Source organism: Lagenorhynchus albirostris, chromosome 1, assembly GCF_949774975.1.
Source record: "Lagenorhynchus albirostris chromosome 1, mLagAlb1.1, whole genome shotgun sequence".
NCBI lineage: Eukaryota > Metazoa > Chordata > Mammalia > Artiodactyla > Delphinidae > Lagenorhynchus > Lagenorhynchus albirostris.
The window spans coordinates 159678432-159699042 of NC_083095.1; the positions used below are offsets into that span (position 1 = coordinate 159678432).

At 36.8% G+C, this 20611-nt stretch overlaps 1 protein-coding gene and 1 non-coding gene across 5 annotated transcripts in view; one reads left to right on the top strand and one right to left on the bottom strand.

Moving 5' to 3' along the window:
- Nucleotides 1-20611, top strand: part of ZFAND6 (zinc finger AN1-type containing 6) — a 75167-nt gene that overhangs the window by 48432 nt on the left and 6124 nt on the right. For 2 of the 4 annotated variants that reach the window (XM_060157279.1, XM_060157272.1), the window contains 4 exons: nt 2399-2522; nt 10123-10293; nt 11480-11648; nt 12530-12630. In XM_060157279.1, coding sequence (XP_060013262.1) covers nt 10140-10293; nt 11480-11648; nt 12530-12630 — 424 coding nt within the window. In that variant the 5' untranslated portion in view covers nt 2399-2522; nt 10123-10139. The remainder of the gene's footprint in view (nt 1-2398; nt 2523-10122; nt 10294-11479; nt 11649-12529; nt 12631-20611) is intronic. The other 2 variants (XM_060157298.1, XM_060157290.1) reach the window with 2 other exon arrangements.
- On the bottom strand, nt 4517-4623 carry LOC132506163 (U6 spliceosomal RNA). The gene has a single exon (XR_009535739.1). It is a non-coding gene; the product is annotated as a U6 spliceosomal RNA (small nuclear RNA).

Genomic DNA, 20611 nt, shown 5'->3' on the forward strand with positions numbered 1-20611 from the left:
CCTCCTAGGTATATACTGAGCAGAAATGTGTATGTATGTTAGTCAAAAAACACAAAATAATGTTCATAACAGCAATATTTGTCATAGTCATAGGCTGGAAAGTTCCCAAATCCCTGTCATCACTAGAATAGATAGTGGTTTATTCATACAGTGTAATATACTAGATAGCAAAGAGAAAGAATGGACTGTGGTTGGACACATTAGCGTGGTTGAATCTCAAAAACAATTTGAGAGAAGCCAGACACAATGTGTGTACACTGTATAATTCCATTTATTAAAAGTTGAAGAATAGGAAAAGCTAATCTAGAGTATTAGAAGTCAGCATAATGGTTATCCTTGGGGAAAGGATAATATTTGGAAAAGAGCATGAGGAAGCTTTTGAGGGGTACTGATGATAATCTGTTTCTTTTTTTTTTTTTTTTTTTTATTGCGGTACGCGGGCCTCTCACTGTTGTGGCCTCTCCTGTTGCGGAGCACAGGCTCCGGACGCGCAGGCTCAGCGGCCATGGCTCACGGGCCTAGCTGCTCCGCAGCATGTGGGATCTTCCCAGACCCGGGGCACGAACCCGTGTCGCCTGCATTGGCAGGCGGACTCTCAACCACTGTGCCACTAGGGAAGCCCGATAATCTGTTTCTTGATTGGGGTGCTTAGTTACCCAGTTGTGTTCAATTTGTGAAAATTTAAGCTTTACACTTGGGACTTGTATATGTTTAAAGAAAAAAAGAATGGGAGTTGTTGGTTACTTTTGTAGGTTTCTTTACTATAGGACATCTCAGTTGAACTAATGGGAGTATCTTTCATTTTGATATGCATTGATTATTCTGTTCTGTTTGAAAGTTTTAGTAGAGCAACTTGATTATAACATTTGTAAGGACTTTGAATTGCAAGTGACAGAAGCCCAAAGCAAACTAAAGCAAAATGAGAATTTGTTCACATTATTGGGAAGACTGAGGGGTGGAGCTGTCCTCAGTAAGCCTTTGTCTTGGCTGTCTCCTTCCTACCCATTTTGGCTTTGCTTACCTTATTTTAATTAATTATGCGGCCTCTTTCTCCATTGTGGCAGAGACGGGCCACCAGCAGCACCGGGTTTACATTGTATTGTCTTCAATGTAATCTCAGAGCAAAGTCTGCCTCTTTCCCAGTAGCACCAGTAAAATCCAGGAGGAATGAATGATTGGCTCAGATTGAGTCATAATGCCCAGGCTTGGATCACATGCCCATCACTGAGACAGGTCTGGCCCTGAGGAGGAGGGCTTAAGCCTACCCCAAAGCAAATGAAATGGTCTTCCCACAGGAACAAGAGGTTCTGTTAATCTGAAAGAGGAAGGAAACATACCAGGCAGACAGAAACTATCAGTTTCAGGAATATGGATGTCTTCCCAGTCCAGTTATTGAATGATTTTATAATTATTAAGATACCACGGATTTTATTTAGCCTTGGTGAATAGAAAACTGTGTGCTAAAATAGAGGACAGTTTGTACCAATTACATTACTGTCATTTTTCACATCATAGCTACAGCTTTCTGTATAAACTATACCTGGTGATACAGATTTGGATGAAATATTGCCTTTCATAGTTCTTTCCCCTTATTGGGTGATGAACATATACTTAAATAAGAGATGAGGCTTAGCAAGAGCAAATAATACTTTAAATTTACATTACTTGGATTAGAGACTCCCACAGTTAATAATATTACCTGTGCTTGAGTCCCATGTCTACCTAGCCTCCCCACATCATCTTCAGTGATGACCGCATTAAAGTCATTTGCTTATTTAATCCAGAGGTTGGCGGAATTTTGGTTCATCACCTGTTTTTGTTCAGCACATGAGCCAAGAATGGTTTTTGCATTTTTAAGTGGTGGGAGGAAAAATCAAAAGAGGGACATTTTATGATGTGAAAATTCTGTGAAATTCAAATTTTGGTGGCCATAAGTATAGCTCATTTGTTTACATATTGTCAGTGGCTGCTTTTACACGACAACAGCCGAATTGAGTAGTTGTAACAGAGACTGTATGGTCCTGAAGCCTAAAATATTTACTGTCTGGTCATTTACCAAAAGGTTTGCCAACAACTAATATACACATTTTTGGGCAGAATGTGACAAATTAGAGTCAGATGATGGGAATGCCAATCAGAGTTTTTCTGAAACCTGTCTTCTTCAACTGGAGACACTTACAGTGGCTTCTTTTTGTGAGATTTATCGTGCCAGTCAATGAAAACTTTCCTTATATCAATAACTGGGAGGTTTGTATATATTAGAATTAGCTTTGGAGTCTCTTATCCTTACATAACCTAGTATGTTGAAATTGATGAATTATTTGCTGGGAAGGAATATATAGTATCCTCAAAGATGTTATTCTCATGTTAGCTGGACTCATGCCTTTTTGTCTTTCAGCCCAAGAAACAGCAGGAAAGACAACCTGACATAGGGAACTGGGAACTGCTATACAGAGAGAGAACTACAAAGCATCCTCAGTGCAGTAGGAACCCTAATCCAAAGTCCCTATACTTTTATCAGAGTGAGTAGCATTCGTCTCAACTGTTCTATATTGAGTCATACTTTCTGATCTATTTGCTTTATGAACTTTCCTAGATATTTTGTAATCTCTGCAAAGGTTCTTGACCTCCAGAACATATGTATGTTGCCCATATGATAGGTATCATCATAGGTTAAGATTAGGTAACTGAAAGTGAAGGTAGCCTTGAATTGGAGAGTATAAGCTCTATCTAAGAGCTCTATCTAAGGGTCCTAGCTGATTGGTTTTAATTTTGGGAACATCAGTCCACTATTGTCAGGTCTTGCTGTTTTTCAAGAGAAGCTGGAAACCTGGGATTTTTATTTGACATTCCCCAATTTCTGAATGCTAACAATAATTTTTAAAAGTTAATATGTGCTGGCTTACCAGACATGCCTGTGGGTCAGATTTAACTTGTTTGCCAGTTAACAACTTCTGTATTTAAGTCATCATTATAAATTATATATCCTCCCTATTTATTTCAGGAGCAGGGAGAAGAACAATGAAATGAAAAATTATATATGCCTTTTGTAACTGGCTTGGGTTACTGATCATTCTTGCTGAATGACTGTTTCAGTATATAAATTATGAGTACTGTGATTGAAACATTTTTCATCAATCTGTTGTCGCCCCTTTTCAATGGAAAATGACCATTTTTCGCCTGATGTGAATACTTCTAACAATAATGAAATGTGTTTATTCAACAAAATATTTTGTAATATTCATATAGGCATAAAGGGGATTTGAAGAAGAAACTGTTTAACTGGGAAATGATTTGTATACCTGTAAAGCACTTGAGTAATGGTAAGCTTAAGTGCCCCAAAAGGGTGGTGTACAGACAGCTTCTGTAGGAATACAGAGCAGAGGAGGATCGAGGTGGACAGAAATGAACCCAGAAGAAGTAGAATTTAAGCTGATTCCTTAATAAGATTGTTATAGGCAGAGTGAAGAAACGGACAACATTTACGAAGGAAAGAGCAGTATGAGCTGGAAGCTTGTTTCCAGCAACGAGGATGATTTGTTTCAAACAGATAGGCGCAAAAGGACCCTCTGCTTTTAGGCAGAGCAGAGTTAGAGCAGTTACTGAGTTTCTGCTAGGTGCCAGGCACTATATGGAAGCTTTCTGTATACACTGTCTTAAATAAATATGAGCACACTTTTAAAAATAATTAATTAATTTAGTTTTGGCTGTATTGGGCCTTTGTTGCTGTGTACAGCTTTCTCTAGTTGCAGCTAGTGGGGGCTACTCTTCGTTGTGGTGCACCGGCTTCTCATTGCGGTGGCTTCTCTTGTTGCAGAGCACGGGCTCTAGGCGCCCAGGCTTCAGTAGTTGTGGCTCGTGGGCTCTAGAGCACAGGCTCAGTAGTTGTGGCACGTGTGTTTAGTTGCTCCAGGGCATGTGGGATCCTCCAGGACCAGGGTTCGAACCCGTGTCCCGTGCACTGGCAGGCGGATTCTTAACCACTGTGCCACCAGGGAAGTTCTGAGCACACCTTTTTTTTTTTTACATCTTTATTGGAGTATAATTGCTTTACAATGGTGTGTTAGTTTCTGCTGTATAACAAAGTGAATTAACTATACGTATACATATATCCCCATATCCTCTCCCTCTTGCATCTCCCTCCCACCCTCCCTATCCCATCCCTCTAGGTGGTCACAAAGCACCAAGCTGGTTTACCTCCCTCTGCTATGCTGTTGCTTCCCACTAGCTATCTGTTTTACAATTGGTAGTGTATATATGTCAATGCCACTCTCTCACTTCGTCCCAGCTTACCCTTCCCCCTCCCCGTGTGCTCAAGTCCATTTTCTACGTCTGCATCTTTATTCCTGTCCTGCCCCTGGGTTCTTCAGAACCTTTTTTTTTCTTTTTTGGATTCCATACATATGTGTTAGCGTATGGTATTTGTTTTTCTCTTTCTGACTTCACTCTGTATGACAGTCTCTAGGTCCATCCACGTCACTACAAATAACTCAATTTCGTTTCTTTTTATGGCTGAAAAAACATGGAACGCTTCACAAATTTGTGTATCATCCTTGTGTAGGGGCCATGCTGATCTTCTCTGTATCGTTCCAATTTTAGTATATGTGCTGCTGAAGCAAGCACCTGAGCACACTTTTAAGGAGTTGAACTTAAGGAAGTTTAGTAACACGTCCAAGCTCTTATAGGTAATTAAAACGACAAAACTGGGATCTGACCCCCAAGCCTGTTCACTTTTCACTCAGCTTACTTTCCAGGGAGATTGGGCTGGTTAAGGTAAATTATGTAGAGCATGAATGCCAGGTCTAGTACTCCTTTCTGGGGAAATTATTTAGTAACTAGAACAGAAGTAATACGATGAGAACTGAGTGTTTTAGGAGAATTTAAATAAGTGGATTGTGAGGAGAGGCAGTAAAACAGAAGAAAAAAACTGTTAAAATAACCCAGATGTGAAGTGATAAAGTCAGAATTGGGATGCAAAGAAGAAAAGAGCATGAGATATTTCAGAATGAAAATTATTGGAACTTGGTGACTTAAAATTCTACGGAAAAAAAAAAATCTATGGGATGAAGCAGAGGGAAATAAGTTTAATTGACATGTATTTGCAGTTATAATTGAGTCTGTGTTGCATTCATTCATTGCTGTCCTTTTGTCAGAATTTGAATAATTGGTAATGAATTTTCTTTGCAATCTTAATATTTGATCTTGAATTTTTATGCTAATGAGAATTTTTAGGTTAAAAGACTTAAAGGAAAAACAAATTTTCTCAAGAACTTGGTTAAGCTAATTAAAGCTGCATAATATCTTAAGGTTGAATAAATGAATGAAAGTTTAAATTATCTTTAAATGAAAAGAGTAAGAATTCATAAATGCTCATGAATTTATGTTTGGCAGGGACAGGATGGACTTTGAAAGTCATTCTCTTTGTTTTTTTAGATCCAAAAAAAAAAAAGGACATTGACCCAATTGCTTACTAGATATGTGACCTTGGGCAAGTTATTCAGTCTCTTTGAATATCAGTTTCCTCATTTAAGAATGGGGATATCAGTAATACCAACATCATAGGGTTCTGGAGAGAATTAAATGAGATAATATAAATAAAACAATAAAGACAGTTTTTGGCCCATAGTAAGCTCTGAATAACTAAGTACTATCCGAGTGGGGTAGGGAGGACAGTCAGTTGTAGGTTTAATTATGAATGTTAAGAGTCAGAAATCACATTTTCTGAATTCTCTTTAATTTGTAAATTTTTTTTTAATTACACCATGCTAATCCATTTTTCTCTGTATGTCTGGTAATCTCATTCTTTACCTCCTTGGATTTGTGGTTTTCTAATCCCACAATACATAGAGCAATTAAGGAATTGTTCTGCCTTCTCATGCTCTTTCCTCTTTTTCTTTCCTGAATGCCAAGCTAATGGGTCCTCCAAATTGTTTACCTACCAGAAAGGTACAGTAGCAAGGGGATGCGAGATTTCCAGTTTCTCCATAGCTACCCCATCTTTGCCACTACACATAAAGATAAACTAAGATACCCTTTTATGGCTTTTGGTCTTTTCCTGAATCTTCATGGAAAGGTACATTTTGTGGCCTAAAAATGAATAACTAACACTGATTCTTTTCCTTTTTCTCTTTCTCTCTCTTTTTTTCTTTTCTTTTTAAGTAAGCTGTGAAATCTTTTGTGCTTTTTATCTTCCAGGATAATAGCTTTTTATAAGAAAGCTCTTGACTTATGAAAATAATTGCTAGTTTGCAACTGCAGGGCAGTTTGGCTTGGGGAAATTGCTAGTGTTACATGTTTTAAATTTTAGTCTTACTATTCAGAAGCAGGGATTGTGATATAAAAAACTTGGTGGTCATATTGTACTTTTAATCTGTGAATATTTACTTGAGTTTTTATAGAAATAAGATATTTATCTTCTCCGGATGCTTGTACATTGCCAGTATATACTGAAAGATTTATCAGTACCGGTGGGGAAGGTTCTTTAATTCTTATAACATATCATTTTAATGTCATTAATAGGTAGCATAGAATAGTTGGTGATTTAGAACAGTGTTTCTCGAGAATTCCCTGGCAGTCCAGTGGTTAGGACTCGGTGCTTTTACTGCTCGGGTTCCATCCCTGGTAAGGGAACTAAGATCCCACAAGCTACACGGCGCAGCCAAAAAACAAAAGTGTTTCTCAATCTTTTTTCCTTTATTGCCCTCCCCCCCATCCCCAGGAGCCTTTTAAAACAGTTTTTTCCTAATTGGCTTCCTACCTCCATAAAATTTTAATTCCACATATATATAATAGTTATCTATTTATGTATTATATGTATAGCTATGTTTTATACATAAATAGTAAGGGGTGTTTTTTTTTGTACTCCCATTCCCCAGAGAATCAGTGCTTGCCTTCTTGAGGTGATTCTGCCTGCATTGATGGTTTACAGAGTAGATTCTCAAAATTTTTGGTTTCAGAACCTTTGTATTCTCTAAAATTATTGAGCACGTTGAAGAGCTTTTGTTTATGTTTGTCATATCTAGCGAAAATTTTATCATGCTACAAATTAAAGTGAGAAAAATCACAAAATATTTATTAATTTATTTAAAAATATTTTATGAAAAATAACCATTTCTCCCTCCCCCCTGCCCAAATGGTTTGGTGAGAAATGTGGCATTGTTACACATTTTTGCAAATCTCTTTAAGGTCTGGCTTAATAGCAAACAGCAGGATTCTCATAGTTGCCTCTGCATTCATTCTGTTACAATGTTAAAAAGAAAAGCTGGTGTCATACAGATATGTAGTTGGAAAAGGAAGGAGTATTTTAATAACCTTTTCAGATAATAGAGGTTTCTCTTCTTCGATGTTACACCAAAATGTAACAATTTGTAGTTTCTTAAAGGGATAGTTGCAATGTAGGATCTCATACTATATAAAAACCTTTTGTCTGTTACTCTAAAATCCAGTGTTCTTTCACTTTGAATAAATCTTTTGTTCATGAATAATTTTGTACTGTCATACATTGGTCACTTAGGAAATATTGGTTTACTGACTTATGCAGACCTTCCAAATGTCAATAGTAGTACCAACTACTCACATGTCATTAATATAACCACTGACCTTATCAAAGACTCTCTAAAAATTGGAGAAACTTGTCAAGCTTTTTTTCGTTTGAATGTTGTCCTCGGCAATAAATAGTATTAGTTATTTTTCTTGAAGTGACAGGCTTATTACTTCATTCATTTTTGAGAAAATATCTGCCACATACTCAAGTCTGAATAACCAGAGTTTGTCATTCGTTCTTTGAAATAAAAAACTTGTTCTGTGAAAAAGGTGACTCGGTTAGGTTGTAACTCAGACAATTGCACAAGTGCTTTTTCTTCAGTCATCATACTTCCTATATGCAGCAGGAATGCTTTATGTGTACTTCCCAGTTTGTCACAAAAAATATTAGCAAGACGTGTGTTCAGGCTCAAGATTTAATAAAATTAATAATTTTATTGTCACAGTGTGGTGATGAAGAATAGAAGGTAGTATACTTCACTGCCACTGTTATGGTTTGGCTCCTTGATGAAGCTCCAGGTTTTTAGCCACCATTGCTTTTGTACCGCAAATGCACATGTCAACATGGTGGAAAAGGCAAACTAGTTAGCATTAGTATGAAAACAGTTTTGACCTCCCCAGGGGTCCAAGGAGCAAACATTGAGAACCACTGATTTAGAGCTTGGACTTCTACTGAATCTCAGCTACATCCATGACTTTGAGCAATTACCCTGATTCCAAACCAGACAACCACACTATTCCTCATGAATATAGGCCCCAAAAATCAACAAAATGTTTGACATTTTCTTTTCTATCCTAACATTGTTAATGGATTTTTTTTAGTTTGATACACTGTATATGTATTTACAGAACTACAGGAAAGGGAGGGTTTTTAAAAGTAGCATAATGTATAAAGCAGAGCAGCCAAGATTAGATTCTGAAATGACTTGCCATCATGAAGTAAAAAAGATGTTTGTCAGAATCCCAAATTACATTCCTAGGCCTAAAGATCTTTTATTTATATTCCTAGGCCTAAAGGTCTAAAGATTCTAAACAGTTTTAGGTTTTTCTTTTTAAAGGCAAATGCTAAACCTGCTTTGTTTTGTAGAGTCAAATGCATTATTGCTCTTGGTTCTGAAATTTGCATTAAATACCCTCCCCCCATTCTACAACTGTCTTTTCAAATAATTTAGGTGAAGAAAAAAAATCTGTTAATGGTAAACAGTGAATGTTTATCAATTCAGGGAAACTTCAGTGGCAGAACAGTGTCCTTCGCTTAGTCTTGTCCTGTATGATCTTTGAACATACACTCATCTGTAAATACACATACGCGCATTTTGGAGGAAACTTCATTTCATTTGTGAGGCTTTTGTTTTGTTTTGTTTTTTAATAAAGTGAGATAGAACCTCTTATTACCTTCTCATGTTATTTATGCCAAAGAACCACTTGCTGTATGGGAGAAATGGCACATGGGGTTCTTCCATCTGCTGTAATTGATTATTGCCTGTGTGGTTCCCAAACAGTTCCTCTGCCTGTTAGTTTTTATATTTTAAATAACTCTAAAAATAAATAAATATTTTGTTCCCAATTACATAAGTAGTATCTTCATTTAAGAGGATTTTAAAAGTACAGCGAAGGTACAAATCAGAAAAAAAAAAAATGACAGTTAGCTTTGCCATCCTTGGATATATTCTTTCTTATCCTTATCGATGGTTAATAGATGCATTTTTTGGTCCTAATTGGCAACATATTGTATATACATTTCATATTGTGCTTTTTCATTCATTATCAGCAATTTCCTCCTTCAAAAAGAATTCTAAAATATTTTTAATGACTGCTTAACTTTTGAAAAAAATCCATTCTCCTAATATTAGATATTTAAGTTATTTTAAGTTTCTCAGCATTATAAATATACTGTAAAACACATCCCTTGTGTGTGTGTGTATGTATATATATATACATATGTATGTATATATAATTTTCTCCTGATTATACCCTAGTTATTCTATTGAACGAGAATTGGTTCAAAAGGGCAATCTTTTTACAAGGCTCTTAAGGTGAGTTGCCACATAGCTTTCCAAAAAGATTGACACAACTTCTCATTTTTCCAGTGTTCTGCCAATTTCTCCACATCTTCACCAGCATTGATATTCTGTTCAATGCTTTTTAAACAGAAAACATTATGCAAGTTAAAACATGAACTCTCAGCAAAAGTTTAAATGCTTAAAAGTTAATAATATAACACATAGCGAACTGTATTTCTCATTACTAGGAGTCCAAGCTGAACCTAGACTTAAAGGATTTTCCTTAACATTCTGATGGTGCGGAGTCTTTAGTACAGATTCCCTTCTCTAGTTCATAACATTTTTTGAACCAGTACAGACCGACTTGTATACAGTGGATCGGAGATAAAAGTTCAGTTTGTATCCTTTTGATCTTTATTTTTTTCTGTCTCTACCTCAGCCTATGTGTTGAGGCAGCTGCACAGAGTGCTTTAGGGCAGAGTATAAGTGCATTTTCCTTCATTATATAAAGCAAATTTGGATAATGTATGATTGTAGTGTGTGTCTGAGTTCTTTGCTAATTCTGTGTAAATTTCAGGTGTGCAACAGAGGAACATGGCTCAAGAAACTAATCACAGCCAAGTGCCTATGCTTTGTTCCACTGGCTGCGGATTTTATGGAAACCCTCGTACAAATGGCATGTGTTCAGTATGTTATAAAGAACATCTTCAAAGACAGAATAGTAGTAATGGTAGAATAAGCCCACCTGGTAAGTAATTCTTACCTGGTAAGTAAAACACAGCACTATTCATAATTGAGATATACCTGAATAGCACAGGGTACCCAGTACCTTTTTCTACTTTCACATTTTACTTCTTTTACTACACTTACATCAGGAAAATGTCTCATTACATAACGTGATTATCAGTGGTAGGGAAACAGGAATAGGAGTATCTTTACCCATTGAAAAGAACTACTTCTTACTTGCTGTGTTAGAGAATTCTATTATCTTATTAAAATAGAGGCACACTTCATTCAAGTATATATAGCTGTCTTGGAAAATAAGGTGTAAGGGAGTGAGGGCTGTACGAGGACCTTGCTTCTTTTATCTAGGATGACTTTTGAAGCCAAGACAGTTGTAGAAGGAAAGAGTGAGTTATATATAGCCACAGCTGACTGTAGAAAAAGCCTTTCTCCATTAGGAAGGAGAGATGTAACAGTTTGACTCAGAGAAAGGGATGTTCATCCCCAGTTGATTTGAGTTCTTTATGCATTTTTATGTCAAAGGATTTTCCTGGAAATGAAGTGGCTTTTGTTTCAGTAGTTGTGTAAGAAGGATCATGAGGATTTTGAGTATAAGCTTTGCAAAAGTAAAGTGTTAATGGTACTCATCTAGGATAGTTCTCATGTAGCTTAATGCCTAAATGTATAGGTTTTCGTGGTGAATGAAGTGCAGGCTGTTACTTAGTTCATTTAAAATTGTGTGTAGAGTCTTTCTCATCATTGCTTCGTGTTGAAGCCAGAAGCTAGAATCATTTAATCAAAACTTCTTTACTTAAGGCTAAGATCAAATGAATATAAATTATTGTTTTTTAAGTCATCATCTACATTTCTGCCTTATAAAGAACAGGTAGAATAATATAACCTGAGCACAGATTTTAATTTTGAACTTATGTTTGCCTTACTGAAAAATTCTTTTTTATTTGAAATATTTGTGCGCTAGTACTTGGAAGACATTTGTGAATTAAAGGGTTTGGGTAATAATCAGTCCTAAGAAATCGTAGTTTAATTTTGGATATATACATTTTGTATATGGTTTCCTTGGTTAAAATCAGCATTCTTTTCATAGGCAAACTATTGAAAAAATTTTAACTAAAGTAATGAACCGGCTTATTATATAGTAAAACAAAATCCATATACTATATTTCGTGGAAAACTGATCTTGATTTTTGTAGATGAGGTGTTGGCCTGCCCAGGGTACAGAGTCACTAACCTGAGATGTGGTCCTGTTACAGCACCTTCTGTCAGTAGTCTGTCTGAGTCTTTACCAGTTCAGTGCACAGATGGCAGTGTCCCAGAAACTCAGTCGGCGTTAGACTCTACATCTTCATCTATGCAGCCAAGGTAAGATGTAACCTCTGAAGTGTGATTGGAAAGCTATTGAAAAGTAAAGCATATATTCCATATGATCAGTTCTGTTCAGAAGGAAAACTGTGTAGTCAGCTTAGGATTAACTGGCATAAAATTATTATTATTAGTGACTAGTCAGAAAAATCTTTTTATTGGTTTTAAATTGGGGTGGGAGTAGGGAGTTGTCTTTTTAAGTCTCAGATTTCCTTTCAGACAGGTTTTTCTTTATTTCTCTTCATAATATATCCTGACCAACCCTTGAAGTCCTTCTGAAGCATGTTCAGTTCTTCTAGTCATAGGCTTATTATGCAAGTACTAGTGCTTTGTATTAAAAAGTACAGTCTTGTCACAGGTTCCCTTCGTTTAATAGCATGATGCGGTACTGATACCTATTTGTACTGTAGTGTATTTTTTCTTTTTAACTTTGAAGTCACATCATTTAGAAGCCTGAAAACACAGAAATGTTTGTTTTATTCTTACTCTACTGTTAGGAAACAGATATTAAGTTTCTACTCTGAAGTTCCTTTTTCCAGTTTATGATGGGAGATGTTCAGTTCTGCTATGCAAGTGTATCATATAGAACTTTGTATTAGGGTTCCTGAATTATGTCTTTATCATACTAGTTTTCATTTAGTGAATTCATACACAGTGGACATATACTGTTGCTTTATTTTCAAAGCAATAAACTTCTGGTCTAAATTGGTCTCAAGTTTCAAAGCTCTGTAGTTATGTTTAAGTTATAAAAGAAAGTATCTCTGATTAATTCTTGTCTTAATGATCTACTTACATATGTGAACTCTTACTTATTAATCACTTTAGTTACTCTTCATGCATAGAGATCATCTTTTAAAATCTAAATATTTTTGCTTTTCTAGCCCTGTATCAAATCAGTCACTTTTATCAGAATCTGTAGCATCTTCCCAAGTGGACAGTACATCTGTGGATAAAGCAATACCTGAAACAGAAGACCTGCAAGGTTTGCACATGAACTAGCGTATATTTTGTCATTTATTTAACATTTGAATATTACAAGCCAGGCACTATCTTAGATGCGTATGTTTTTTAAATTACCTGCCTAAGATAACGTATTTTTACATTTGTTTTCTTTATGAGCAGAATATTTTATATCCTCAAGTATTTAATTGACTGCAATGTTGGGAGCCATTTCCCACTTATATATAATTAGGTCATCAGCATAAACATAGAAAATTAAAAATCTGTTTTGTTTAAGAAATATAATTAAATGAATAAGTGGTGGTATTATACTGTTCTCTTTTACTGTTTTGCCCAATTTAACCTAAATACTATTTCCTCTCCCAGCAAACTGGGGCTGCTGGTTTGAGAGGAATCTCTTGCTTTTGACTCAGGTTATCTAAGTGACTGATTATTTTGACTGGCAGTGACCCCCTCTTTCCCCGTGTGTGACTTCCAGCACAACAGTCACATTCAGTTACTCTTATTTATAGCATGGTGTCTCTTGTTCTTGCCCATGCTCTTTATATCCACATTATGTGGATTAAAGTGAAGTGGATCTAGGAAGACTTGAAAATGTGTTTGAAGGCTTTCTTAGTGGGCAGAGATGGTGGAGGAGGCATTTAGGATGCTGTTAAAAATCTGTGCTTAGTTATATTCTATTACTGTGTGGAAACAATGTGTAAATTGAGAAGGATACTCTGGAAAGACAAGTCCAAAGATGAGCTGTGTGTCATTTTACCTATGGCATGATTTAAAGGGAGAAGATGCCATGCCCAGTGAAACCTTTCCATTGTACATGGTGTTCACAGGGTGGTGACAGATATATCTGGCAATCCTAGCTGAAGTTTGCTGAAGTTTAAATTCAGTTAAGCTAGCTAATTCCCCTTCCTCTGATTTCATGCCCAACAAATGATTGGCATAATTTGCCTCTTTGTAGATTTTGCCGTAGAAAAATATACTGTCTGACCAACATAAGTATTCCAGTATAACATAAGTATTAGGTGAATAATTTTTATTTTTTAGTTAAATAGGAAAGTTTAAGGTTGGGCAGAGATAAGGAATATTTTAAAAACAGAAATAGAAAAATTCCCCAAATCTAGTTATCCATTAGACGTGGGAAATAAGACAGGGGTGGTATTAAAGCTTTCGGTTGTATGACAGTTGAAATGGCAATGGTGTGGTTGTTTGCGACAGGGAGGTTGAAAGAAGTAATGGTTAGACAAGATTTTAGATAGAGTAAATTGGAAGTGGTCAAATTTCAAAACTTAAAATCTCAATTGGAGGTTGTAGATAGTTAATAGGTATTTAAATGTATGATCAGTATTATGTCTGAGATTTGGAAGTCCTTGGCATAGGTTGAAAATGAGAGGCAAAATCAAGAAGAGCAAGTAGGATAATGAGTCAGCAAAGGGGAGAGGAAGAAGTCATCTAGATCCTGGTTAGTTTTAGGCCACAGATGTCAACAGAGAGTTTTCAAGAAGCAAAGGTTGCTTAGCAATTTTGAGAGAGAGCTAAGTGAGGAAGAATGAGAATAGGCTGCCAACCATGAAGGTGTTATTTATGTCTTACAATCGAACAAATTTTAGAATGTTGGTAGTGGGAAAATATATGCTGCTTAAGAATAAAATAGCAGGGATTTCCCTGGTGGTGCAGTGGTTAAGAATCTGGCTGCCAAGACAGGGGACACAGGTTCAGTCCCTGGTCCAGGAAGATCCCACATGCGGCAGAGCAGCTAAGCCCGTGTACCACAACTACCGAGCCTGCACTCTAGAGCCCGTGAGCCACAACTACTGAGCCCATGTACTGCAACTACAGAAGCCTGCACACCCTAGAGCCCGTGCTCCTCAAGAGAAGCCACTGCAATGAGAAGCCCACGCACCACAACAAAGAGGTAGCCCCTGCTCACCACAACTAGAGAAAGCCCACACACAGCAACGAAGACCCAACGCAGCCAAAAACAAAATAAATAAATAAATTTATTTTTTTTTAAGAAAAAGAATAAAATAACAGTTGTTTTGCAAGTTTGACAAAAAATGAAGATTGTGTGAACTAATGTAATATGAAGTGACATTTATGGTGTATGGAGAACAATATAGTTTTCTCCACGTAGCCATAGATACATTAATGCAAACAGTGGTCTTGATGCCATATTAGGAGAAATTGTAGAGGGGTTTTAAATTGTATAGCCTCCTTTTTTCACTGTAATTTCAGTGACTTTTAAGTTAAACCAGTATTAACTTTTAAGTACCTTTTAAAAACTTAGCATTCATAATTTCAGCATAGCAGAATCTTTGAACAATCAGATGTAAGTTTCATCTGAGTTTGAGAGGATTCGTTTTCAATGGGTAAAATCTCTTAACAGCCTAGTTTTTAAAAAATATACTGTTGAATTAAAAATGTCTTTTATTATAAACATGCACACGAATATGTGTATATATATACACATACACTCATAACACATAATGTACTTGTGACTTCCCTATTTGATAGGAACAAATGCAGAGAATATTTTTTCCATCTACTTAATAGATGGACGAAAAGAGAAGTCTTTGACTCAAGTCCTGTGGTCATTTGAGCTGTAACTGGAACCTAGGCACCTGACTCTAGGCCATTATTCTTTCCACTAGACAGTTGTGGTGCTTCCTGGACTAGGATGTTCTTGTGTGTGTTTCTGTTGCCATATCCAGCCCTCCCTCAGTTCCCAGGGTAGGATCAACTGGTTTGGTGACCTACCCAGGTATCTCTTCTCTTCCTTATTATTCCACTTGTATTCCTCAAGGGAAATTTTTTTAGATAGGAAGATCATCCCAGGTAGAAGAGGGTACAAGAGTAGCATCTGTGTGCCTAAGCCAGAATTTCCTAACATTGTCGTTGGAGTTTTCAGAATAGTGTCCTTGAAACAGCTTTTTTTCTCTGTAGGTATTCTGCTTATAATTAGGTAAGTTGCCACCAGGTGGTTGGTACTGCTTCCATTTTGTCCTCACGGCTCTGAATAATTTTTCTCCTGTTTAACGGAGAAGCTCTGAAGAATTTTTTTCATGTTTACCTGAGAATTTACCATATTACTGCATCTTTCTCATTTAATTATGCCTTTTAACTTAATAAACAACAGTACCTCACTTACACAGTATCAGTTAGGAATGACAGATTTCCAGTTTATGAAAGCTTAGCTTTGTATTAAAAAAATTTTTTTTCAAGTTTTTTTTTTTGGACGCATTAGGTCTTTGTTGCTGCACATGGGCTTTCTCTCTAGTTGCCGTAAGTGGGGGCCACTCTTCGTTGTAGTGCGCGGGCTTCTCATATCGGTGGCTTCTCTTGTTGCGGAGCACGGGCTCTAGGTGTGCAGGCTTTAGTAGTTGCGGCATGCAGGCCCTAGAGCACACAGGCTTCGGTAGTTGTGGTGTGTGGGCTCAGTAGTTGTGGCTTGCGGGCTGTAAAGCGTGGGCTTAGTAGTTGTGGAGCATGGGCTTAGTTGCTCCTCGGCATGTGGGATCTTCCCAGACCAGGGCTCGAACCCATGTCCCCTACATTGGCAGGCGGATTCTTAACCACTGGACCACAAGGGAAGTCCCAGCTTAGCTTTTTAAAAATGAAAACTTTTAAGTGTCTTTGTGCACTCTAAACTATCATACTTCATTTCTATTAGAACAATATGCTTAACTTCAGTTAACCTCTCAGTCCCTCAGGTATTGGAGCAGAGTAAAAAGAATATGGAATTTGGATTCAGAAGTTCTGTTTTCATATCTTGACACCTCCTCTTCTCTGAACCTTATTTTAATTACTTTTGAAGGAGAATAATAACCATGTCCACCTTAGAAGTTATTAGAAGTCAGTGAAATAAGATGAAATGTGTTTTGTTAATAACTACAAAGGATATTCTTATTCTGTATAATACCAGTGTTTGGGGAGGCTTAGCATAAGAGAATATTGAAGCTTTCCAGCAGTAGAATGTAATCATGACTAAGGTGGTGAGCTCTCTGTCACAGAAGTGTTTTCAGAGAGCTGACTTACTGTCAGGAACAAAGTAGAGGGGATCTCTGCACTGAGTGGCAGAGTAAATTAGAATTCTCATAGTCTTTTCAGCTCTGACGGTTCCTTTCTTCATACCAAGTTGAATTGTCAGATCAGTGGTTCAGAGCAATCAGAGAGGAATAGTCCCTTTCAACTAAAAATCAGGAATTTGTATGGATTAAAAATCAGAGATTGATTTTTAAAGAGTGGGTGATAATAGCCAATACAATCTGGACAAAGTTGGAGGACTAACAATTCCCAATTTAAAAACTTAATACAGGCTACAATAATCAAGACTACATGGTACTAGTATGAGGATAGTCATATAGATCAATGTAATAGAATTGAGAGTCCAGAAATAGCATTCTCACATTTACAGGCAATTGATTTTCCAACAAGGTGGTGCCAAGATCATTCCATAGGGAAAAAACATATGATGCTGGGCCATTTAAACAAATAAAGTTGGATCCCTACCTCACTCGGTACACAAACATTTACACAAAATACATCAAAGACCAATATGTAAGAGCTAAAACTATAAAACATGTAAGAGAAAACAGGCATAAATCTTCATGACCCTGGATTAGGTTTCTTTTGACATGACACCTACAGCTCAGCAAAGAAAAAATAGACACATTGAACTACATCAAAATTAAAAACCTTTTTGCTTCAAAGGACTATCAAGAGTGAAAAGACAACACAGAAAGGGGAAAAATTTGCAAATTGTATATCTGATTAGAACATATAAAGAAGTATAATTCTACAATAAAGAGAACCCAATTTTTAAAAGGGCACAGGGTTTGAATAGGCATTTCTCCAAAGAAGATCTAAAAATGGCCAAAGTGTTAAGGATGTGGAGAGATTGGAACCCTCATTCATTATTGTTGGGAATGTAAAATGGTGCAGCCACTTTGGGAAACAGTTTGACAGTTAAAAAAGTTAACTCAAAGTTAAATAGAATTAACTAAATGACCAAGAAATTCCATTCCTAATTCCCAAGAGATTGAAAAAATGTGTTCACACAAAAACTTATATAAGAATATTCATAGCAGCATTATTCATAATTAACAAAATATGGAAAGAACCCATATGGCTGTCAACAGATGATTGGATAAACAAGGAGTGGTATATTCATACACTGGAATAGTATTCGGCCGTAAAAAGGAATGACACTCTGATACGTGCTGCAGCGTGGATGAACTTTGAAAATATACTAAATAAAAGAAGCCAGGTACAAAAGGCCAGCGTATTGTGTGACTCCATTTATGTGAAAGATAGGCACCATGAAGAGGGCTTTTTTGCTGGAGAAGAGTTTGTAAAAGCAAAAGCATACTGGTAGGAAAACACGACATTTGGGAGATAGAACAACAGTTGCTAGAGTGGCCAGTTCAGACAAGTATGTGTTGGAACTAAAGTTGGAAAGATTGTCTAGAATCAGGTCATGGAAAATCTCTACGGTATTGGGTTCTAATCCATGATAAGGGAAGAGAGCCATTTTGAAGGTTGGTTGCTTCTTTTTGTTTGTTATAAGATGACACAAAGTTGTATTTTAAGGATTCATTTAACAGTGTTTTGCCTCCAGATAGCTGCTATTAGAAACTGATCTCATTTACAGAGCTGCTGTCTTCAGGATGGTGGCCACTAGCCTCATGTGATCACTTGAAATGTGGCTAGTCTGAAGTTAGATATTTAGTGCATATTTATTTGCCAGTTACACTCTAGTTGTAACAGATACAGTGCTTTTGAAGACTTAGTAGCAAAAAAGACAAAGTGAAATATTCTGTTAATACTTTTCATATTGATTTTTTATTTAAATGATAACATAAATTAGTTTTATCTGTTTCTACTTTTTAACATACCTGCTAGAAAATATAAAATTAAATATATGATTCTCATTATTTTTTTTTGGACCCTATTTTTTTTGGACCGTTAGCCCACTATGCAGGCTAATTTTTCTCTTGAATATTAAAAAAAATTTTCATTTTGTAATGGATTTTTTTTTGCTGTGTTGGTCTTCGTTGCTGCGCGAGGGCTTCCTCTAGTTGCTGTGAGCAGGGGCTACTCTTTGTTGCAGTGCGCAGGCTTCTCATAGCGGTGGCTTCTCTTGTCGCGGAGCATGGGCTCTAGGCGCACGGGCTTCAGTAGTTGTGGCACATGGGCTCAGTAGTTGTGGCTCATGGGCTCTAGAGCGCAGGCTCAGTAGTTGTGGCGCAGGGGCTTAGTTGCTCCTTGGCATACGGGATCTTGCCGGACCACGGCTCGAACCCATGTCCCCTACATTGGCAGGCGGATTCTTAACCACTGCGCCGCCAGGGAAGGCTTGTAATGGATTTTTGAGCTAAGAATAACATAAAGATCATTTTGTTCTCCCCCTTATTTTGCAGGTAAGAAAGTGAAGTCCAGAGAAGGGAAATGAATTTTATCCCAATGGGTCATTGTAAAAGTGTACATTTATTCACTCAGTATCTGTTGAGCAACCACTCTGTGTAAGCACTGGGTATACAGTGGTGAACAGAAATAGTCCCCACCCTCAGAATGCTTAGTCTAATCCTTGAATGAGACTTGTCATGACAAGTTATATATATGGATATATGTTATATATATAACATATATCCATATATGTAAGGTATATATGCTATATTACATAGATATTGTATCTACTGTAAGGTAATGTTCGGGGATTACGTAATAATGTCATCTTATGTTCAGTTTTATTTTTCACCATGTGTCTTGACTATGCCCCCAAACAGGTAGTGCTAAATAGTTTTATGTACTCATTGTTATATTTGTGTACTTTTTTCTTTCTTTTCTTTCTTTTCTTCCCTCCCTCCCTTCCTTCCTTCCTTCCACAGGATGCAGAGCATAGGGCCTTGTTCCTCTTGAATGTGGTCCTCCATGTGGGTAGTTAAACCAGTTTTACCTGCCTGGTGCTTTTTGAAGTATCTTTAAAGTAGTGGTCAGAAGGCTTTGTCTAGTTGAGATTACCATTAAAAATTATTAGCAAGTGCTGTACAGTTTATCTCTCAGCCTTTATGCCATTGCATAGGCCTCCCCAAATAGCCCTTTAGGACCACTGGATGCAACACAGGCAGCCACCTGTTCTTTATCATTAACAAGTGGGTATTCTCTGTTTACAATTCTCAATTCAGAATATGAAAAACTGCCTAGTTCTGAGGAAACTGTCCTTATTTTGGCTTCAGGTTCAATAAGAGTATGGCCCTTTGGCCCTTAGTCTACTGTATGGCTTGCTTGCTTATTTATTTATTTAGTATGGCCGTTTTAAAAGATTATTTCCTTTTACGTAACTTAGAGTTTGATAATTATGGTTTGCTTTGATCTTAAATCTCACATGAAAATTGGGGAAACAGGAGTAATTTCTAAGAATCTTAGACTTTTACAAAATACTGTTATCATCTTGCCCATGAATTCATTTGGTAAATGTTTAAATTCAGGTACCAGCCATTAACTGCAGGTAAGCTAAGGTTACCTTAGTCTGATGAGGATATAGTGGACATTGGTCAGCCTCAAATTTGAACCCTAGTTTATAAGCTTTTAGCGTGCCACCTGATCCTTCACTTCAAAGGTTATGCAGTTACCTCAGTTAAAGAGAAACCGTTTGCTTTGACAGATCTTTAGGGTTAATACTGTGAAATGTCTCTGTTGAGGTATGCAGTAGCATTTGTATCCATAGTAGGTAAATGTATTTTCACTATTCCAGATACCAAAGTTTGTGTCTCAGTAGTTAAATTGGTTCTGTTAAATATGTAATCTTGTGGGATAGTGGTGTTGTTACTGCCAGTAAAGCATTATTTATATTAGTATATTTGAGTATCAGACTTGCTTGGGAGAATAGGTATGCCTTATAGATTTCAAAGGTAATAAATAGAATAGATTCTTTTCTGATTGCAAGTTAACTATTTTTGAGCTCTTTACACACAGCCCAACCTTATCTGATACTGTTCTAGGAGCTG